This window comes from Rhamphochromis sp. 'chilingali' (assembly GCF_963969265.1).
Source record: "Rhamphochromis sp. 'chilingali' genome assembly, chromosome: 14".
NCBI lineage: Eukaryota > Metazoa > Chordata > Actinopteri > Cichliformes > Cichlidae > Rhamphochromis > Rhamphochromis sp. 'chilingali'.
Window position 1 is genome coordinate 1554218 of NC_137941.1, and position 21114 is coordinate 1575331.

At 46.9% G+C, this 21114-nt stretch overlaps 1 protein-coding gene across 4 annotated transcripts in view; it reads right to left on the bottom strand.

The window, feature by feature from the left end:
* The window catches only part of lrp1bb (low density lipoprotein receptor-related protein 1Bb), a 276774-nt gene that overhangs the window by 43692 nt on the left and 211968 nt on the right, over positions 1-21114 (bottom strand). For all 4 annotated transcript variants that reach the window (XM_080902756.1, XM_080902757.1, XM_080902755.1 and 1 more), the window contains 19 exons: positions 18103-18216; positions 17867-18016; positions 17529-17651; positions 14022-14141; positions 13235-13363; positions 12775-12897; positions 11409-11549; positions 10993-11180; positions 9737-9920; positions 9573-9658; positions 6824-6946; positions 4792-4973; positions 4276-4475; positions 3880-4068; positions 3653-3801; positions 3387-3480; positions 3088-3204; positions 2562-2681; positions 1660-1779 (listed from right to left, as the gene is read on the bottom strand). In XM_080902756.1, coding sequence (XP_080758882.1) covers positions 1660-1779; positions 2562-2681; positions 3088-3204; positions 3387-3480; positions 3653-3801; positions 3880-4068; positions 4276-4475; positions 4792-4973; positions 6824-6946; positions 9573-9658; positions 9737-9920; positions 10993-11180; positions 11409-11549; positions 12775-12897; positions 13235-13363; positions 14022-14141; positions 17529-17651; positions 17867-18016; positions 18103-18216 — 2652 coding nt within the window. The remainder of the gene's footprint in view (positions 1-1659; positions 1780-2561; positions 2682-3087; positions 3205-3386; positions 3481-3652; positions 3802-3879; positions 4069-4275; positions 4476-4791; positions 4974-6823; positions 6947-9572; positions 9659-9736; positions 9921-10992; positions 11181-11408; positions 11550-12774; positions 12898-13234; positions 13364-14021; positions 14142-17528; positions 17652-17866; positions 18017-18102; positions 18217-21114) is intronic.

Here is a 21114-nt window from a genome sequence, read left to right on the forward strand (position 1 = left end):
TTTCCTTGTTAAGTCGGAGCTCATTACCAAGCTAACAAGCAAAACTTCCTTAAAAAGTCTCAGTAATTCAAAGTGAAATTACATTAGCTGCTGATGGAGCCCACCACGCTCCGAAGTGGTGAAAAGTGCTCAGATGCCACCGAGGAGGCTGAGAGGCTAAAGCCATCAGTGACGTATACAAAGTGGCAAAACATTAATTGGGCGTTACTTCAGGGTGCCTCAAGCTGACATGAAAAGCAGGGAAGCTGGAAATGAAACAAAGTGTAATTACAATCCGCTGCGGAGACGTTTGAGGCGTCGCGCGTCGAAGCACGAAGGCACGACGAAGAGGAGGATAAGCAGAGCGCTGCTCACTCTCATCCAGGACGATCACCTGTGTCATCGCAGGGATACGGCACCTGATGACAACTAACGCAGGAAATGATGCAACGCGCAACGTTTCAGAGCTGCAGCCAGAGGCAGATGGTGCAGTTTTATTTAACTTGTATATGTATGCAGCCACGAGCGAGGCATCTCTGCTGTGTGTGCTGCTGAGCTTTGTAGCAGGCTGCTGTCATTTGCACATAATTTAATAAAGGTAAACACAGACGGTTGTGCGTAACGACACCGAGGCCCTGCTACAATCACGACGCGTCCAGCTGCCTGCAGATGGCCCGATGGACGCTGCTGCAGCAGTGAATGAGAAGCTTTTCATGCATCACAAAGCAGCTGTGCAGGAATTTATAGATCATCACAGACAATTCCTCCTCTCACATATTTTTACAGTGAAATCAAAGTGAATACTGGCTGATAGGTGAACAAGTTAAATGGAGAATTTGCATTTTAGGCATTACTCCAAGTAGTGACGCACTATTGTCAGCACAAAGCCATCCTGAATGAGCACAAAACTCCAGCAGCGTAAACGCAGGTCACCGTAAATCCCCTGTAACGCTCTGCAGACAGCAGCAACGCCTGTTTCATGAGGTCACCATGAGGTCTGGAAAATATCACAGCGTTTACAGGGAACTGTTCCCAGGACGGCATTTGACAGATTGACAGTAGCTCAATTTCAAGTTTATAGGACAGCAAAGATTTTATTTTGTCGTTTTATTGACGTCTATTATTCGCTCGCGGTTTAAAGCGGAACACAACGCCGTCCTTTCAGATCTGCAAATTAAATTAGAAGCTTGATGAGAACTGATTATCATTTCCCTCAAAAGGGAGACGAGTCGTGATTGATTAAGATTCAGAGACAAAAGCGATGAGATGAATAAGAAAGATGCATTCGAGTGCAGACAAAACGCAGCTAAAAGAGCAGCTGTCAGCTTTCATCATCTGTCACGAGGAAGCAAATGTTTAATCTTCGATAATTTCAGAAGCACCGTTTCTGGTTTTTCATTCATTTCCTCTTTTCAAAGGCACGTCATGCAGATTTCACAGCGCTGCATTTACCTGCCCCGGCCCTGCCCTGGGCTTCCAGCGCGCCACTGACAACACACCCACTTTGATTTTGTAATTGTGAGCTGATATTCACGCGTAACGTCGGCACGCCGAGGTCGTGAAGCTCAGCTCTTACTAACAACGGGGACGGCGTCTTTCTCGCTCGGCCCGAGTTAAAAAACAACTAGAAGCAGCGAGTGAGAGCGAGCGAGGCCGAGTGAAAAACTGCGGTTAACTCACCGCAGTCCGCCTCGTCCGACCCATCTGCACAGTCAGGGTCCTCGTCACAAACCCACAGTTTGGAAATGCAGTGCATGGAGGCTTTGCACTGGAACTGGTCTGGGGAGCAGGTGCTTTCAGCTACGGAGGGAATGAAGTCGTGTGAAAAGGAGAAAGTAATCCAGACATCTTATGATATTATATTTGTAGAAGAAGCTGCAGAAAAGGAAAAAAAATGTAGTGCTTCAATAACATCTCCTTCACACACATTTTGAATCTAGCGAGGTAGCAGCCGCCTCTTGTTACAGAGCCTGACATTGTTTCAAACGGCATTTTAATATCAGCGGTGTCACGTTCCTCACAAAAGAGTATTCAAAACCACATCCAATCACGCTGGAAGTCTAAGGCCTGAAAGTAATTAGCTTCACTTTCATTAAGTCTCTCTTTCTCCTTCTGACTGTCTTGCATTTCTCCCCCCTCCACCCCCTCCTGCAATCACATGCAAGACAAATGTGGCAATCTGAAAGAGTTGAATAGGGTATGATATTCTGATGAGTTACATCACTGCAGAGAAAATCTCTTCTTATCCTCTGCGTGATTCAATATCTAATCTCTTTCCACAGAAACAGGTCATAACAAGGGTTGTCTGTGGAATACTTAATGAAGACTATGTAAAGTTAACGGCTTCATATATTCTGTCCAAGCACAGAAACGCACTAACTGCACTGGAAAAAGTGATTTTTTTAATCAGTTAGATTATACCTCTAAACCAGAGACGCCAAAGTCCTTAAACCGTCTTGTTTTTCAGCTTGTTTCTGCAGCGTTAGGACGCTGGTCAAGTGAGGGATGCATGTAAGCTTCCCCCAGTCTAACATCCTGATTAAGCCATTCAAGACAATGAGTCTAAACGTAATGACGCTCACGGCAGTCTGTCTCGTCCTCTCCGTCGCCGCAGTCGTCCTGGCCGTTGCAGCGCAGGTTAAGAGGGATGCACTTCTGTTTGCCCGTGCACTTGAACTGGCCCGACAGGCAGATGTACGTCTCTGAATTAGAGCAAAGAAAGAAGCAAGAAGTCAGTTTCAGACTGAGTGGCAGTAACTCAGCAGACAACAGGTCAGTTTATCAAAACAGCTTTAATTATGAAGCAAAGACTAAAAAAGAGTGATTTTATTAATGATTACGTCTATAAAACGACACGAGCTGATGGTGACAGTTTGTCAACAATGACAAACACAAACACTGTGAGGCTGAACGCAGCAGAGGCCTGAAAGTGCTGTTAACGAATAACGAGTGATTTATCACAACAGTTTTAGCTCATTTTCTGGTGACCGACTAAACTAATCGCCTGATTAAGTCATTATTTCAGTGCTAATAAGTAGCAGCCAAACACACAAAGGAAACAATGCTGCCAGGTAACGAGCGACACGGGAGCGCCGTTTCCATCCTCACCACAGTTGGCTTCGTCCGTGTTGTCGCCGCAGTCGTTCTCGCCATCACAGATGAAGGGTGGAAGAGCACAAAGGCCGGTGCCGCACTGAAAACGCCCAGGCTGACATTTGAATTCAGCTGTTGAGGAAACACGGTTCAGTCTATAAACAGTAGCAGCTTAACTGTAGCAGGCTCTGTGACCCGAGTGTCCTTATGGCCAAATCAATGTTGCTATTGCTCAAAGCTCACTAAAATAATGAGGCTGGCTTCCTCTGGTTTAGTGCGGCTCTAAAGCAACCTTGAAACAGCACGGCACTCACGGCAGTCGGCGGGCTCGTCGGAGCCGTCCCCACAGTCGTCCACGGTGTCACACTTCCACCAGAAAGGGATGCACTCGTCTGTGCCGCAGCGGAACTTTCAAAAGCAAAACACAGAGTTTAAAGTCAGCGCGAACAGTCGGCGCTTCAAAGCAGACGTTTCCTCGGCCCCGAGGTGCACGAGGGAAGCTTACGACGCTCAAGCAATTTGTCTTCAGGGGAAAATCCTGATCAGGACAGAAGGAGGAGGAGGGAAGAGTAACGCTCACCTGACTGGACGTGCAGTTGGAGAGGCAGGTTTTGTTGTCGGCCGCCAAATAAAAATTCGTGGGACAGGCACATTTGTGTTCCCCGCCGGGGGACAGGAGACACAGGTGGCTGCATCCTCCATTCGCAATCTGACACTGGTGCTTGGGAACTACAGAGGAGACAGAAGCACGTGAGCGAGTTCAAACCGGAGGACAGAACGAACACGAGCGCCAGATGGACTTCATACCTTCGGGCTGGCGCAGGGAGTGGTAGACCTTGATGGATTTGATGGCTTGCCAGGAGTTGAGGAGCTCGATCCCTTGAGCGCCGGTTGTCTTGTGAGCACGTCGCAGAGATTTGGACTTCCCGTCAGTCCAGTAGACAAAGTCCTCAAACAAAGTCAGCGCCATTACTCCCTGGATGTGATCGTAGGACACTGGAACGGGACGAATAACCACAGCGGACCTCAATTACACTCTGTCCTACTCTGCATAGCAACCGCGGTGCCGCTAATCCTGTAACAGCTGCACTCATGTAACACAGTGTGAATAATGATCACATACCAGTGACAACAATCTCCTCATTTAACTTTCATTGAGAAGATAAGCAGCTGTTCTTTAACCGAGCGACACCTTCGTCTCACCTTTGCGTCTCTGGGCGCCATCCATGGTGGCAAACAGGATGTGGTTGTCGTCGGCCCAGTAGAGCCTCTTGTTGGTGTAATCGATGGTGAGAGCTGTGGGGCTGTAGATCTCTGTGTCAATGATAACCGTCTGCCCTCGGCCGTCCATGCCGATGCGCCCGATGTGAGGAGGATCGCAGCAGTCTACCCAGAAGATGTACCTGGTCAGAAGGAGAGCACGGTTCAAAGAGCTGCTGTCATGAGGCAGCAGCTTCTATTGGCGTGGTAGCGTAGCGCACACGGTGATGAATGACGGCCATAAAAGGGTTTTACAAAGATTCAGATAAAGAATAATCAATAATTACATTCAACGGGAGAACAAAAAAGCGGGTGTGCAAGACACAAATGCATCTTCCAATTTCAACTTAATGTGAGATCATAAAAGAGCCTAACTGAAAACGTGAGAGCGGATCTCTGTGAAGCTGCGACGATCCTTCTAAGCAGGGACGCATTAAAGTGCAGCCACCACATGCTTACCCCGTCTGGGGGTCCAGAGCGAGATCTGTCGGGTTCTTGAGGCCCGAGCTGATCAGCACCGTAGGGTAGAGCCCGTTGGCTTTGGACACTTCCATCGTTTTCTTTTCTGCGTCGCACCAGTACAGATTTTTTCCGATCCAGTCCACGGCTAAGGCACTGGGAACCGCTGTTCTGTGGACTATCTGGGAGCAGAGATTGAGAAGTATTGATTTCGGTGCATAGGTTTGTCTGGCGCATATCTTAGAAGTCATTAACATTTTCTTTCATGGATGAATGTCAAGAAATATATTGGATTTCAGCTGAACTGGCGCGCACTATTGATAGGTCGGTGCTGTCAGATTTAATAGAAATAGAAAGAAGAATTGTGCCACTAAGAAGCCATTTCCTAAATCCCTCACACGCCCTTCCACAATAGGGAGATATTTGCCCTCAGAAAGGCTTCATCCTCCTCTTCTTCAGGACACATTAAACTGTTCTATTGTATTTAACAACTGTACACATCCAGAAGTAAAATTAGTGCTATTGTGGTTAGTAGGACAGATTTGTTTGAGTGTTTGACTGAGAAATGCAGCATCATTAACGGGCAGCAGAATCTGAGTTTAATGAACAAAACAGAAAGTGCATATCTGCAGCTACAGAACACTGATGGGCTTTTAAATGACCTGCACATACATCACTGTATTCATTTCAGAAGGTGATAGAATCTGCAAAATTAGGACATCCAGCAAGTATGATGGCTTTAAAACGTGCTTCCTTTATTATGGCCTTGATGAGTTCACAGCCCGGCTTTGTGTTTGTTCAGAGAACGGTGTACTCGGTGTACTCGGTGTACTCTGTGTACCTAACGGTTGCATATTTAATGGGGCTCGGGGTCCTGGTATCACCTGCTCTGCACCACATCACCTCCCATAGACTCTGTGAAACTAGTGCTTCTTAAGAAAGCCACAGTAGTTGATATAAATCTTCACGGTGTGTGAGGAAAATCATGCCTGATGTTAAACTGCGGCATATCTACAGATGTTTTATTGAGTCAGTACTGCAGTGTGTAACAGGGCGCAACACTGTTAAAAGCAGTTCAGCAGTGATGACTTGCTCTACTTATGCTATAGGAGGTGAATGCAGAGAAATGATCCTTCAACTCTATGCAAACCAACAATTAATGTCACAGCTGCACTTTTCTATTTGCCATCAAATGCATGCATGTGTAAGTGCAGCAGCAGCGTGCAGCAGCGTGCAGCAGCAGCAGCTCCAAAATCTGAAATGTTCTAATAAAGCAAAGCAATGCAAACATCTCTGAAAAGCAGAGAAAACCACAGAAAAAGCTTCTGCTCAACAGTCTCGCCCTCCTCGTGTGGCCAACCGTTACTATGAGGACTGGATATCAGTGACTCTTTTAATTAACCTGATGTGAGACGCTCCTGTATCTGTGTCTCAGACACTTTGTCCTCTTGCTAAGCGGTGGCAGTGGCTCAAGCTCACAGAGTGAAAGTAATTGAGCTGAATAAGCCTAATGCCCCACACAGTTATTTTAATGAGAAGTGGCACGGGGCGCTCAGCGGGTGTTCTGCTTAAATCCCAGTGTCCATTGTGCGGATTTCAATCTCGTGGCCCGCGCAAAACCTCGGCCATGACACAAAAAACTCCATTGTATCATTACGCCCGCTGCATTCATCTAAAAGCCACTGATGATATTCCCATTATCACTAACATGCATTAATTTCTGTTAAACAAACAGGTCATCGAGTGCTGACAGAAAAAGAAAAACGCTGCTAAGGATAAAAAATAACCAGCATCATCTTAGCAGTGATAATGAGCCACTTAAGCAACATGCAATGACTCATCTTCCAAATAGAGAAAGGTTGCTGTTGAACTGCAGCTTGATGGCTTAAATGGATCATTGAGAGAGAACTCGGCACAGCAGAAAGAGAGAAAAAGAAGTTAACAAAGGGTTGGAGCAGGTGGAGCAAATGGATGTTTGACAGGGTGCTACGAGGCGCTGCGTGGCACAGTCAGCGCCGGAGGTCCGCGGTACCTTCAGGTCGCTCCCGTTCAGGCGCATCCTGTTGATCTTTCGACCACTCGGCCTGGTTGAGTCCACCCAGTAGATAAATTCTTTCTTGTAATCAAAATCCAGATGGATGATGTTGTAGAGGCCCTGAGAATCACACAAAGACAGGAAATGAGGTTTCGTTTACCGAGAACGGCTCAGCTTGAAATGCTCGATTTCTCCAGCATCGATGTGATTTTACTGTGATATCGATTTATGTTCCCATAGGTTCCAGTACTTTCAACCACACAAAGCTTTGGATAAGTGAGTCGAGACCACGTTGCAGTCTATCAAAACAGAAGATGGAAGTGCTCTCCTCCTCTGTCACGCTCACAGGACCCCTCTGTCAGTCACACAGAGCTGCTCGCCAAACAAGTGCCCCCACCCCGCTGTCTCACACTGTGGGTGCTGAGGAAAGATGTCAGACAATCTGACAGGAGAAACGAGACATCTTCATCAGACCATCAACACCCTCACAGACAGCTGCCAAAGCGTCCTGGGGGGACCTTTCTCACTCTAAACACCAGCTATAGAGATGAAGCCTGCACGCCCCTTTATCAGCGCTTCCACCGCCGCTGCATTTTCCCTCCGTTTCCCTGCAGACGCTGCAGAATCCAGCACTCGTAATGGATTCTTCGAACATGAAATAAAACTTTAAAGATGACTCTTTCATTCTGTTCCACGATTGTTGATGAATTTGAGGGAAAACATAACTGAAAGCGAATGTACAACATGACTGTATAAAACTGCTTAAAACTCGTCTGAGCAAAATTATGTTGCATCAATTTTGCAGCAAATCGAGTATTTTCACAGAGCTCAGAGGTTTAGTGTTAACCACAGACCGTTTGTGAGCTTGAATAGTTTTATGTGTGTTGTGAGAGCAGACTTGCACATAGTTAAACATGTATGGATTATATAATGTCCGATTCTGAATACTGTTTGGTAAATAAGGGGATTTGATATAATGGGGAAATAATCCTGCTGCTTTTCCAGCATAAACATTGTGTAGACACGGAGACATTCATGAAAACTTTTCTTATTTCAGATATATTTAGATTTTCAAAATAAAAATGAGTCTGATTACTTATGAGATAATGCTTCTGGGGTTATTATTAGTCAGTCCAACACAAATGAACATGACGCCACAGGCGAAGCAAAACTAAACACACTGAACATGGAACGACAAGACTTTCAAAATAAAACAGGAAACATGGAGAGACGTAAACTGGGACATGCAAGCTTGACACAAGAGACAGAGAGAGGATGAGGGACACAGAGAAGAGAGACACAAGGGGAACCTACAAAGACAAGGAGACATAGGAGACAGAAACTAGACGAACACTAAACCCAGACCAGGCCCCCTGACTCTCTCTCTGCAGACGTATCTCCTCTGCCAACGACAAAAACTGGTAAATATCTAACTGTAAATATAACAATTTAGTGTTGTTTTACTTCTGCTGTTTAGATTTTAACTCAGGCTCGATGTAGCCTCTTGAATTTTTCTGACAGAGAACAGTGACTCAACCTGAATTAAGCAGGCCTGCCAATAATCCTCCGGGTTGTTCAAATATTGAATAAAGCAGAGCTCCTGTAACCACACAGTGCAAAGAGGGGCAGACCTGTGACAAAAGCCGGCATCTTTCATAGTACAAGAGAGGAACGAACACAATTGCACTATATTAATTAGATTATTCTCTATGCAACACAGTACTATAACATTTATTATACTGTACTATTAATATGATTTATTTCACTATACATGTACAATAACAGGAAATGTTTCTCTGTATTTACATTTAATTATGTTGTTTAGATGTTTTACAAATGATCAGATTTTACACAACACGGATGTAAAAAAACAACATTTTTATAAAATCCGGGTACGTGAGGGTGTGGTGAAGTGAAATCAGGTCAGCTGCCGATAACAGGCTGTGATTAAAGCGAGCCGTGGCTAATGAGAACAGCAGTGCAATCAGCAGAATACAGCGAGTCAAGAGGTTAATATGAGCGTGACAGCAGACCCTCGGACGGCTGTCAGGTGATTTACAGTGAATCACAGTTAAACATTTGTGATGCTCAACAGTCAGATTTAAGCTTCGCCCGAAGCAGCAGAGATGAGACCTCAGCATGACTGAAATAGTGTTTCCTCCGGTCCCCTGGGCGATTTCTCTCATCGCCAATCAGAACTACCAACTGTCCTCTGCCTTTATGGGAGGTTGGAAGGTCAAGGTGGACACCAAATACCGAGAAAATAAGTTAGAGAGGTTTGTGCATCATGTGTAGGTTTGATGCTAAAGGTCAGAGAATAAAGTTTCACCTGTGCACAAACTCAATCTGGTTCAACCAGGTGACACAAAAGTGTTCAGAATAAATCATCAAACTGTGTTAACGCACATATTAGATCATTAAACGTTACCATCTTAGTGTCATTGCAGCTGTAGAACATTACACAGCAGCAGACAGTTTCAATCTTATTATGTAAAATAATGCACGATGGGGCAACAGCGTTACAGGGTCATTAGGGTGCAACCCCTGGACAGCACAGACTGATTAAAGGCAAACAAAGCACCAAAAATTATTTCTATTGTGTTACTATGGACTTCTCTCTGTAAAGGTATCAGTCCAACAGGGTTAGCGGACATTCAAGCACAAAAAAGAACAGGATGATTATCTGTAGCCTGCCTCTAATATCTAATGATCCTCTATCCAAGAGTAACATGCACGTATCACTTACCTGTTTCAGGATGGTGTAATTTGAGCCATCCACACTCAATTTGCGGATCTCGTGGTGGTCTGCCATAATGAGAAAGGGCTCTTCAGCTAAAATGAGGAACATGCATCATTAGAGGGCTTCTGCACGCTGAGCAAACCTGAGAAACTTAAAAAAATCTGACTTACCTGACAGAGCCTTGCACGTGTTAGGATTACGCTCCAAGGCTTCGTAGCCATCCACACACAGGCATTTGTAGGAGCCGTACGTGTTTATGCAGCGCTGGCTGCAAGGAAGCGTCGTGGAGCACTCGTCAACATCCACACAAGTCCTGCCATCGTCCTTCAGATAGAAACCAGGCCAGCATTTACACTGATCACAAAAGCAGAAACAAAGAGTTTTGATCATGAGCGCAGGAAACAAAAAGCCTCAGTCGAGCTGTCGCGACGCTTCCTCTGCTGCAGTCAGACAAATTATTAACATGTTAACTTGTGTCAGAGAGACAGCTTTGTTATTAAAGCAACATCAAAGCAATTTTAGAGCAGCTGGCAGTAACAAACCATGTATCTCTGGGCCTCAGTGTAATGCAGGTCAGCAAAAAGCACCCAAACCAAGCACCAAACAGAAGTTGGCATCTAAGCCATGATTTAGACGTACTGTTCCTCAGCTTAAAAACTGCACTCCAGTGACCGAGGACCCCACAAAATAACTGAAAGTGCTTGAATCAGCTGCTCTGGAGCCGCTGCAAATCCCTTTCTTATCCAAAGTTATAACCTTGAGGGCCTTTCTGCTGATCTTCCTGTTCAGGCCACAAATGGATGAGCTAAGGGTCCGCATCGACGTGCAGCTCTGCCCCTGCTGCGATCAGGAGATGCTTCCTGTGCTTCCAGCCTCTTTGTAAACCACCATCACGAGGAAGAGCAGGAGAAGAAAATTCAGAGAGGAAGCGATAAAACCGCCGCAGAACGACAACGGGCAAAGGCACCAAAACACTCCGGGGGTGTGGCCTTGAACTTTGACCCCCGCACCATTGCCAGGTACCGTAGAACCGCAGAGTGCAGTGAGGGAGCAGGTGTTGGCAAATCATTAAGCTCACCTTACAGTTTTCAAGGTTATTCAAAAAGTGAGAGGCAGCGTGTGCTGTATATACTCCCACCCATCTTTATCTGTGTAATGAAGTGCAAAGTTAGCCTTGATTTATTATCGGCCATTAATCATTCAGGTCCACCACTGCTAATATCAGCTCCATATTTCACCTGCTGCTGAATTGGAATTTATGCAAGTGCTTAAAATGTAGGTCACAGTGTTTGGCACCTTATAGCGTGACTCATGGTTCCAGATGCAGATGAAACCCTGAGACTCATTTTTAGGCTGCTTTGCATGAATTGCAAACTGATTTTGGTTTGCTGGTCTTTATCATCGGTGATGCCCACTGGACACTTACCTTATAGCCTACAGGAAGGTCCTGGCAGTCCTGCGTACACCCGCTGACTCTGCGGTTCAAGCATTCGTTCACATTGCAGTTCCTCTCGTCCGATCGGTCCCCGCAGTCGTCTTTGCCATCGCAAAGGTTCCCCTGAGAAATGCAGCGTCCGTTGGAACACATGAAGAAGGAGCCATTGCACAAGCTTCCTGAAAAGAGCAAGACATGGGTGTGAAGGCAGAGCGCCCTGCAATTCCTCCGTGAAGGCGAGGAATGACTTGAACCTGGGATCCTGGGAGATTAATCCCTTTAAGTAAATCTCTCCGGGATGCAGCGCCGTTTTTGTTTGCAGCATATATACGCACCAGCTTCCTGGGTGATTGGTGCTGCTGATGGCACTGACGAGAGTCCAGCTGAGAGCCAAACAGCAGTCTTACCTGCAGCCAGACATTTAAGGTTCAGAGGCAGTTCGTCAGAGTGGTCGGGACAGTCCGCGTAGCCATCGCACTCCCACTGAGAGCTGAGAAGACAGCGCCCGTCCCCACAGCGAAATTCCTCTGACCCACAGGAACGATAGACTGAAGAAAGAGAAAGACAGCCGCTCTCTTACTGCAGGTGGCAGCGACATCGTTTCAGATTAGGGCGCATCTTTAGCTGAATCCAAATCAGTTCTGTCAAATCAAGCTGCAAAAGCGAGATTTCCACGACTATGGTTCATAATGTCATTAGCATGGTGATCTGGAGGCGTAATGGCATTCAGCTGCGTTGGCCAACATCTCTACACTAAATGCACACGTTTCATCAGCCGGTAATCATAAACCACGGCTGCCACAGAGAACCCCCCCTCTGCGAGACAAACAGTCAAAGCTGCAGCGAAGCTAATAAACACAGAACGTCGTGCACGTGTTTGAAAGCAGCCCAACATACAAGGACAGGATGTGATTCACAGGCCGACGCTGACTTTCTGCTCGCTGCCTTTGGGCCTTTTTTAAACTTCCTGCTACTTTACATTAATAAGACGGTCACTCAGACGCCTTGCTGAAATACAGTAAGTGGTTTGGTGATGATAAACAGTGCAGTGTAGTTACAAGTATCACATCAACACAACTGCTGCATTACAAAAGAATCAATTCAGTTTTATTTACGTAGCACCAAACGACACCAAGTGTAGGTTTCCTGCGAATGGAGCCGTAGCTTAAATAGACAACAGTCCTCGATGTAGTTTCTTTAAAGTCCAAACAGGTCCACAGCAACAGAACTCCAAATTATGCAAACGTAAAGCTCAATTCAAAATGGATGAAGAGAGATTTCGAGGTCAAAAAACTACGTGGCTCCACTGTCCCCCAACTTCCTGTTTCTGCCGCACTATCAAAATAAAAGCATGCATTTCAAATTAAACTGCATGTAGGCTCCTACACCAAGAGTCGCCTCAAGTTGCTTCATCCTGGAAAGACCCTGCTGTAATCTTACAGAGTCTGAGCTGGCCCCGCCCCTTCCTGAGCCTGAGGAGTTTTTCCTTCCCACTGTCGCCAAAGTGCTGCTCATAGGGGGTCATTTGATTGTTGGGTTTTTCTCTGTATGTGTTATTGTAGGGTCGACCTTAGAATATAAAGCACCTTGAGGCGACTGTTGTTGTGATTTGATGCTGTATAAATGAAACTATTAATATTTATTCTTTTACATTATTCATATAACACATTTAATGTATAAAATACTGTTATGGAACTTGCCTGGTGCAGCTTTCAGCACGAGCACCGTGATAGTGAATATAAGAAAAATGAAAAACAAGATAAATCTACTTGCCACATTCCACCGACTCATCAGATCCGTCTCCACAGTCGTTATCGTGGTCACAGACGAATCGCTGGGGGATGCACGCTTTGTTGCGGCAGCGAAACGAGCTGTCATCGCATGTGTTGTTGGGTGCTGATGCATTAAAAGAAATTAGTTAAATTGCAAATCTGTGGATAAACACTGTAAAACCAAACATGCAGCACTCTGAGCAGATGACATCACGTCTGGGGCTAATCAAACGTCTGAATGCAGATAAAACAGGCTGAAACTGAACAATCCTAATCTATTAACCACTGCTTCACATGTTTGCTCTGAACATAAATGTTACGCAGAGATTAGCAGTGGGCGTTTGGTTGGTGGGTTCTTTAATTTGCTGTGGGACAAAATAAGTTGCAACAAAATGACAGCGTGCAAACACGCGTCGACTTGAAGCTTCGTTCTTTGAAAGAATTAGTTCTGAAGAATTTACCACAGCCAGCAGCGGAAAGTTCGTCACTCCCATCAGGACAGTCTCTCTCCCCGTCACACAGCCAGCGTTTTGGAACACAGGCATAAGACCCGGGGCAGCTGAACAGCCCCGGAGCACACGTCACCGTGCCTGAGAGCAAAACACAGACGCACTTTCAAAAGAGTGCATCCAATCAGAAGCGGACGTCTTAGGTTTAGTTTGGATGTTACCTTGGAAACGCTTTCAACTGATACTCAGTTCTGACCCCAGTAAACTCGACCCATCGCTGTGCAGAAACAACATCCTGACTGTGCTTTGGTGCATAAATGATGCACGTCAGCAATGAGACAAAGGTAAATACAGTCGTTCAATTAGCCGCGTACAGCTGAATGCAGATCTTGCTTTGGACAGTAATTGTAAGTGAGGAGCCTGTGGACCGTTTCTTCCTTGACACTCCATTACAACCAAATTATACAACCGGTGCTCACAGCAATTCCTGTCTCTTTATTGCGGTAGTATTCGTTTCATTTTATTGTAAAATTCATTACATACACATCTCATTTGCCCATTGAAATAGTTATCTCTCCGGGGCCTCAGTGATGAAAAATCTATTTGCCTCAGTGCTCGCTCGAATTATCAGAAACGCCCGCAGTCTCATTTGTTGCCTCATTAAGATAGTTTCATTCTCTACATTCATTTCCAGCTCGGCTACAGGACCACGTGAAGCCACGGCGCTGTAATGCGATCCGGCGAATGTGACCTTTTATAGCAACATCAGACTTTGCACGACAGCTGAAAGGGCACTAACCACAGATCTGCACGCTCTCATCCAGGCCGTCCTCACAGTCGTTCTCGCCGTCGCACAGCCACTGCTTGGCAATGCACTTGTTCTTGGAGCAGGCGAACTGGTTCCACAAGCAGGATGAGTCTGCAGAGGGCAGTGGACGAGGAATTTCAGTGCCATAAATCACACAAAGTGAGGAGGAAACAACAACAAATGTGCCATAGCCTACAGAGGGAGCAGAGCATTTTTAATCAAAACTCAGAAAGTGGGCTGACTCCTACTTGCCCCTTGGCTTGCTTGTTTTTCTCTTTAGCTTTTCAGCTCAGCAGCACACATACGTGCACATAGCTGCCACACCGCCCTTTGCAAACAGCACTTTTCCCAAAGGAATGATGGATTGTAGTTACAAGGCAATAAAATCACTTGAATATTAATTCAAATCATTTTTGCTCTTCGTGAAACGATACTGGAGTGGGACCGGAAACCAAGGATGCATTCTGCTGATTACCGTGTGCAGAAGGAAGAATTTGTGTCACTGAGGCACCTCGTTTCCCCGGCGAGATGTTCTGTGGTCTCATTCTCTCTGATGTCAGGCCCAGCAAAGTCTGCCAGAGCTTTGATAAGATACTGGGAGGAGGATACGGGATGCGCACACCAGGTCAGACCGCAGCACGAGCAAATATGGATACGACTGAGGGTGGGGGGTGTCTCTTCCTTTCTGTCAGACTTTGCACTAACTTTATGTGTTCTGATACCACGATGGAAGATAAGGACGAGATAAACATTAAACAGCTAAATCTGGAAACCACGATTATCCAGACTTTCCGTGTGCGATACCAAATTTGCACTTCAAATGCAAACAGCTGCTTCCTGTGTATGACAGAACAGCAGGTCTACAGCACGATAATCGTATCAAAGAAAGTCTTTCATGTCTCATTCTCAATAGTGTTTTGCACAGTGGAAAAGTGCACTGTGAATCGTGACGAGACAAACGAGTGTTTGGTCTAATCAGCCGTGGAATTTCACATTTCTGAAACGTAATAACGTTTTCCTCAAAGCACATTCCCGGTGCAGTTAGATTATCAGTGGATGGGGCTTTTTATATGATAATTAACTCAGAGGGATGGGAATATTGTCTATTTGTCCGGGAAAAGCTATTCAGAACTTCTCAAAGAATTCTGGCGTAATTCATATCAGCTCTGACAGAAGCACATTCGAAGCACGGGGACGTTATCGTTTCACACAAAACCACATTTCCAGTTAAAGGAATGGAAATGGTGTTGTGTGTTATGCATCTGCTACAACGTTCGCAGGCAATTTACAAAATAAATCTGATAACTCGGAAATGCATTAAACTTGAAAATTGCACTGAACTCCCTCTTCTATTGTTTGTGGCTGAAGTCCTCGGTAATTACACAGGAAGAAAGGCCACATTTGTGTTATCGCAGAGAAATGCTTTCAAAGACATGCACTTAAGTCCTTTGCTCGCATTTTATTTGTGTTTGTCTTAATTATGTAAGCTGCTGCCGAGCTGCTCGTTTAAAAATAAATCGCTGAGGCTGTACTCTGAATGACACGTGGATGCTAAATGCTAACTGTGTAGCTACTTTTGGCATCATGATCTCAGTTTAGCATGTCAGCATGCTAACATGAAGCTGTTTGGTTCTGCAAAGGTCATGTGTCACAGGAAGTAGAAGTTTGACAGTTCCTGAAATATTCATCAGTGACCTGTTTGTGGAGTGATTACAAAGATCAAGGAATCATAGAAGTCACAGGATGCCTTTCATCAGTCGCAGAAACAGCTGAATTAGATGCTAATGTTCAACGATGTGATGCTGATGCTCTGATGTGCAGAGCTGGAGTAACTGCAGAGGATGCAGCTGATCAGCTGCTGAAGCTAGGACAGGAAGAGAGGTGACGATGAGCAGAGGTGGCTTCATGCTGAGAAAGAGCTCCTCAGATGTGAGGTTTGATTTGAGCGTGCTGATGGAGACGTTTAGAGGAGGTCAGAGCTTCATTCTGTCTCTCAGAGAAAGCAGATGATTGGCTGAGGTGTGCAGTAGGAGCAGAGGTGGGTAGAATAAGAAAGTAGAATTTTCTGTACTTTCCTGGAGTATTTTTAAACACTAGTATCTGTACTTCAGACAGGCTGTACTTTTGCCACCTTTGAGTAGGCGCGACAGGTGGGTACAAGGTGGGGGTGGGATACAGGATGACTGCCTTCTTGTTTGCAGTGATGACAGAGAAGCGGAGTCTCTCGTGTTTACAGGTGACACTGTGATTTTTAGAGCAGGTGGAGGAATCCCTGCAGAGGGTAGCAATGAAAGCCAGTAGAAACAAAACAGAGTACTCGTGTGGACGAGGGGAGACGGGAGGAGAACATGTAAGGAGCCTGGAGGTGGGCGTCACAACTGGAGGGGATCAGGCGCGACACGAGCAGAGATGAGGGAGAGAGGATGAAGATGGAGCTGCCAAGCAAGAGGAAACGAGGAGGTTTGTGGAGATGCAGATGGTTGGTGCGACAGAGGAGGATGCTGGGAGGAGAAGTAGCTGACGCGGACCTGTGAGTGTGAAAGTGCTCGTTTACCTCACAGAGAAGGCAGAGCTGAGCACAGCCGACTGCTTAGCGACTCCGCCCACAGGCCACGCAGCCTGAGACAATGCAATGAACTGACAGCGCCAATCAAGTCAGCAACGGTTTCCACCCTGCGTGTGTGTGCGCATAACTTCATCAGGTCCAATTACCTACGACGCCGCGAACCACCACCCGCATTAAAGCACCCGGCTCGTTTTTCCCTGACGCCAGAAGCACTGACATGTGAACGGACGTGTGTACAAGCTTCTCATTTTGTGGGCAAATTACGTTAATCCATACCACGACTTAACTACGGTCCTCCTGTTTAATTGGAGAGATCTCGAGTTTGCATTAAGTTCTGAACACATTAGCATGCACGAAAGCAGAAGAATAAACGCTCTCGCAGCCTCTGGTGAGGGAAGCAGAGGAGTGGCATTGTATTGTGTAATCCTTTCATATGTCACCGCTTTCCAGTGAACCCATATTTCCATCTTCAGTGTAACCGCTTCAGTGAGTGATGGCTCATTAATTAATTGTTACACTGGAGGGGCTGTATATTATAATTCAAAGAGAGCAGGGGAAAATGGTGCGTCTACCACCGCCTCGCTCTGAATTCAGGGTCAGAATTAGACTTTCAAACAAGCAGCAACACCCACTTGAGAAATCTCAAACGCACAATCAGGCTAAGCAAAACAAAGTGAGAAGGAAGTGCCTCATGGCGCGATAAACAATCATCTCGTCTTTCTGCCTCCTATTTATATATTTAACGTGATATTTGTTGCAGGCCTGGATCTATTTAAATGACAAAAACATTACAGCAAACAGCTTCTAGTTAATAGAAAATAAATATCCTTGCAAGCGCTGACAGCGTTGTGTGCGGGAATAAAATACCTCATCTGTTATTTCAGTTTATTCTGGGGAAGCTCTTCTGAGAGGGCGAAGATTTGTTGGCCTACCGCATTGGAATTCATCTGCTCCGTCTTCACAGTCCTTTTGGCCGTCGCACAGCCACACGCTGGAAATGCAGTTCCCGCTTGGACACGCAAAGTGTCCCTCCTCACACTTCTGCCCATGGGAAACTGGCACAAGCAACAAAACCAAGTCAGTGCGCTGGGCTTTAGCAGCGATTGAGATCATTATCTTTCCTAAGCTCTCTCTGGAGCTCTCATTCCTCTGTCATAATCGTCTCTGAAAACGAGATCTGTCTTAAGTCTTTTCTAATTGATGCCGGCTTCCTCGATCTGCCTGCGAACGAAGAGGCAAAATGTGTGTCTTTGTGCGTGCCTGCGCTCACCCTGGCAGTTGGTCTCGTCAGCGTAGTCGCCGCAATCATTGGCGCCATCGCAGATCCACGAGGCGTGGATGCACAGCGAGGTGGAGTTGCAGCTGATGAAATCTTTTTCTTTCACTCCCAGCTTGTAAAAGTGAGAGCAGTCGGTGTGGTCTGAATACAAAACACAGAAGCACAACTCGTCACAATGCCACTGCTGTGTGTGTCTGTGTGTGCTTTAACTGCGATGGAGGACTTACTGCAGTTTTTCTCGTCCGAGGCGTCGGCGCAGTCAATGACCTGGTTGCACCACGCTGAGCTGGGCACACAGCTCCCGTCTTTACACGACGACTCTGATGAGCCGCACGTGACATCTACGGTAGAAGATCAGCATTTCAAAGAGAGACGGGAACAAAAGCAGCACTCGTGCAGCTCGGAGCAATACTTGGACTCATCTGTGCAGGTGGAGTGCTAACAGCTACCTGAATGCCATGACCTTGTGTGCGCTTCAGTTTTCTTCCCATGTCCATTTCATTTTTCTGCATCATCAATCTGCCATTTTCTGCTATTTTGATTATGTAAAAAAGTTTTTGTTTCATGTCCCATGAAAAGAAAACGCTGATGAAGGTACAACATGTAGTCAGGTAAACTCAGCTCTGTTATAAAGCTGCTACTGTCTGCTCAGGCAGCTTGATATAAACACCTCAGTATGTTTCTGCCTTTAAACTAAATACTCACATTAAATAAAATCACTGCGCTCTGTTGGAATAAAGAAAACACCGTACAGGCTCCCAGAATCAACTTTTGGGGTAAGATTCTTTGAATTTTTGCACTCGCTATGATCTCGTGGCTCATTGGAGAGCAAAGGCTCAGCACAGCATGGGGTCCAGCGTGAAACACTGACAGAAGCAGTAGTGTAACTGGGTTCTGCCTTCACGGATGGATAGGAGGATGGATGGCCCAGCAGATCACAGGGCTGTAACTTACTGCTTTTTTTTTTTTTTTTTTTTTTTTTTTTTTTTTTTCTTAAATGACATCAGAAACAGCAGTATGCGACATTACGTGATGGCAGAGCTTCAGTTCATCCTTTGTCATTTTTTTTTTTTTTTTTTTTTTTTTAATAAATAGGACAGGGGGAATGAATGAGAGAGAGAGGGGGAGAGAAAGAAAGAAAACCCAAGGGGAGAAGAGACGGTGAGAAGGGGGGGGAAGAGAGACAAAAAAAAAAAAAAAAAACTCCTGGGTCACCTGTATGGAGAAAAAACAAACAAACAAACAAACAAACAAACAGAGGAGACAGCAAACAACAAAGAGCAACATAATAATAGAGAAAACAAAGCACCATCACAATAAACTAGCTAGTCATAGATATCAGTATTTACTAAGTAATAAACGATATTGTGCAGCACGCAAGATAGACAGCGCACAGTGTGCTTTGAGGCAGCAGCCAAGAAAGCTTTAGTCCGCGTCTGTGAATACCCATGTGTGCATACCTGTGTGGATCAGCATGCTTGCATTCCAAAGGTTTCTCCATGTAATGATCTGCTAGGGAGTGTGGGGGGGCCACAGCCCCGTCCTCCAGGGTGTGAAGCGGGTATGGAGGAGATCAAAACTCCAGACATCCAGAGGCCCCCAGAACACAAGAGACCATGGAAGACCAACAGAGGGGCAGCCGCGCCACTGTTCCAGTAAGAGCTGAGGAGAGTCCCAGATGAGGGCTCACTCAGCAGCCGCGGAGCAGAAGCCAGGGGGGGTTGCAGTGACGCGCCCGTGAGCTCCGCCGGCCCCCAGCTGCGCCTGAGTGACCGAGCCCTAGGCCGAGAGGCCGGGGGCACCCCACCTCCAAAGGGGCCCGAGCGAGCCCCAGGCCCCAGGCCCCGACAAGCGGCCGCCAAGGAGTGAGCCGGTGTGTACCCGGACGCCCACCCCCAGACACAAAGAACCACCAACACACCGACACCTGAGGGAGTCCGCCACCGGCAGGGGAAGTGGTGGTGGGTGGAGATAGGCCTCCAAACCTTGGAGGGCCTGAGGTGTCCCCAGAGAGGTGGCGTCTGATACCCAACCTGACATATAGACACAGACATACAGGCACACACAGACACAAACATCCATTCCCACCCTCATGCTCTCATATGCACTCACTCTACACTCAACCAACGTGGAGACAGACATAAAGAGACGCTGTACACACAATCACACTCCCCAAGCGTACTCTACAAACCGGGTCTAGGTACCCTTGCCCCTGGAGGGGGGAATTGCACCCAGACCCAGGTGGTGTTACCCTTTTCCCTGCGGTGGGGAGAGGCAGACCACCCCGACTCCGCAGCAGCAGGGAGGCCCCACACCCCAGACCGCAGTCGGACGGCCAACTCCTCCTACTAGCCCTCCCGCTCCAGCAGGCCGCAGAGAATGGGGGTGGGAGAAGACTCCAAACCTCCCTCCACCCGCTCATTGTAGTGTTGATGCATATGTGTTCTAAGGTGCAATTAAAACCCAGGAGGGCATGGAGCTACCTGCCAAGGAGCAGCAGGTAAGCGCATAGTCCCTCCTGCTAACCCTCAATGACTAAGTGTATTTAAAATTGAGAGGTGGGCAACGACGTCAGGGGTGAGGTATACACCCTGATGGTGATTTGGACTCCGTGATTGTGCCCACCCCCAAGATCCTATATGTATGTGTAATGAGAGTGTGAATAATGTGAATGTCTAAGTTGTGGGATAAAATTGAGGCAGAGGCAGCCAGAAGGGGACAGGGGGGGGGGGGGGTAGCCTCCTCTGCACCCTGGTGACATACCCCCACTCCAAGGCCCTGCATGTGTGGGTGGTTGTGGAGGAGCGAGAAGAGGGAGGCAGCTGGAGATGGGGAGGGAAGGAAGGGAGGGGCAGGTAACCCCTCCCTGGGGCCAGCTCCCCCGCTGACCCCAGTAGGCACTCCCACCCTCCGCGACCCGCCAGGGAAGGGGGGCCCAGGCCCATCAGACCGGGGCCCAGTGCAGTAGCGCCCCCCGGCTCCACAGAGCCCTGGACAGTCCACCCAACCCCACCACAGAGAAAACTGCACCCACCCCACCAACCACACATCTTCCAGACTACATAAGACAGTAAACGCCCAGGCTGAGATCTTCCTCCACCTCTCCTGTATCTCCCCCTCCTGCAGAGAGTTCCTGAGAGAAGAAAGCTCCTGCCAGATGTGACCATCCCCCCCACCAGTTGAAGAGCCCCCCAGGCGGCTCGATGCACCGGCGGCACCCTGCTCCAGGGCCGGGCCCC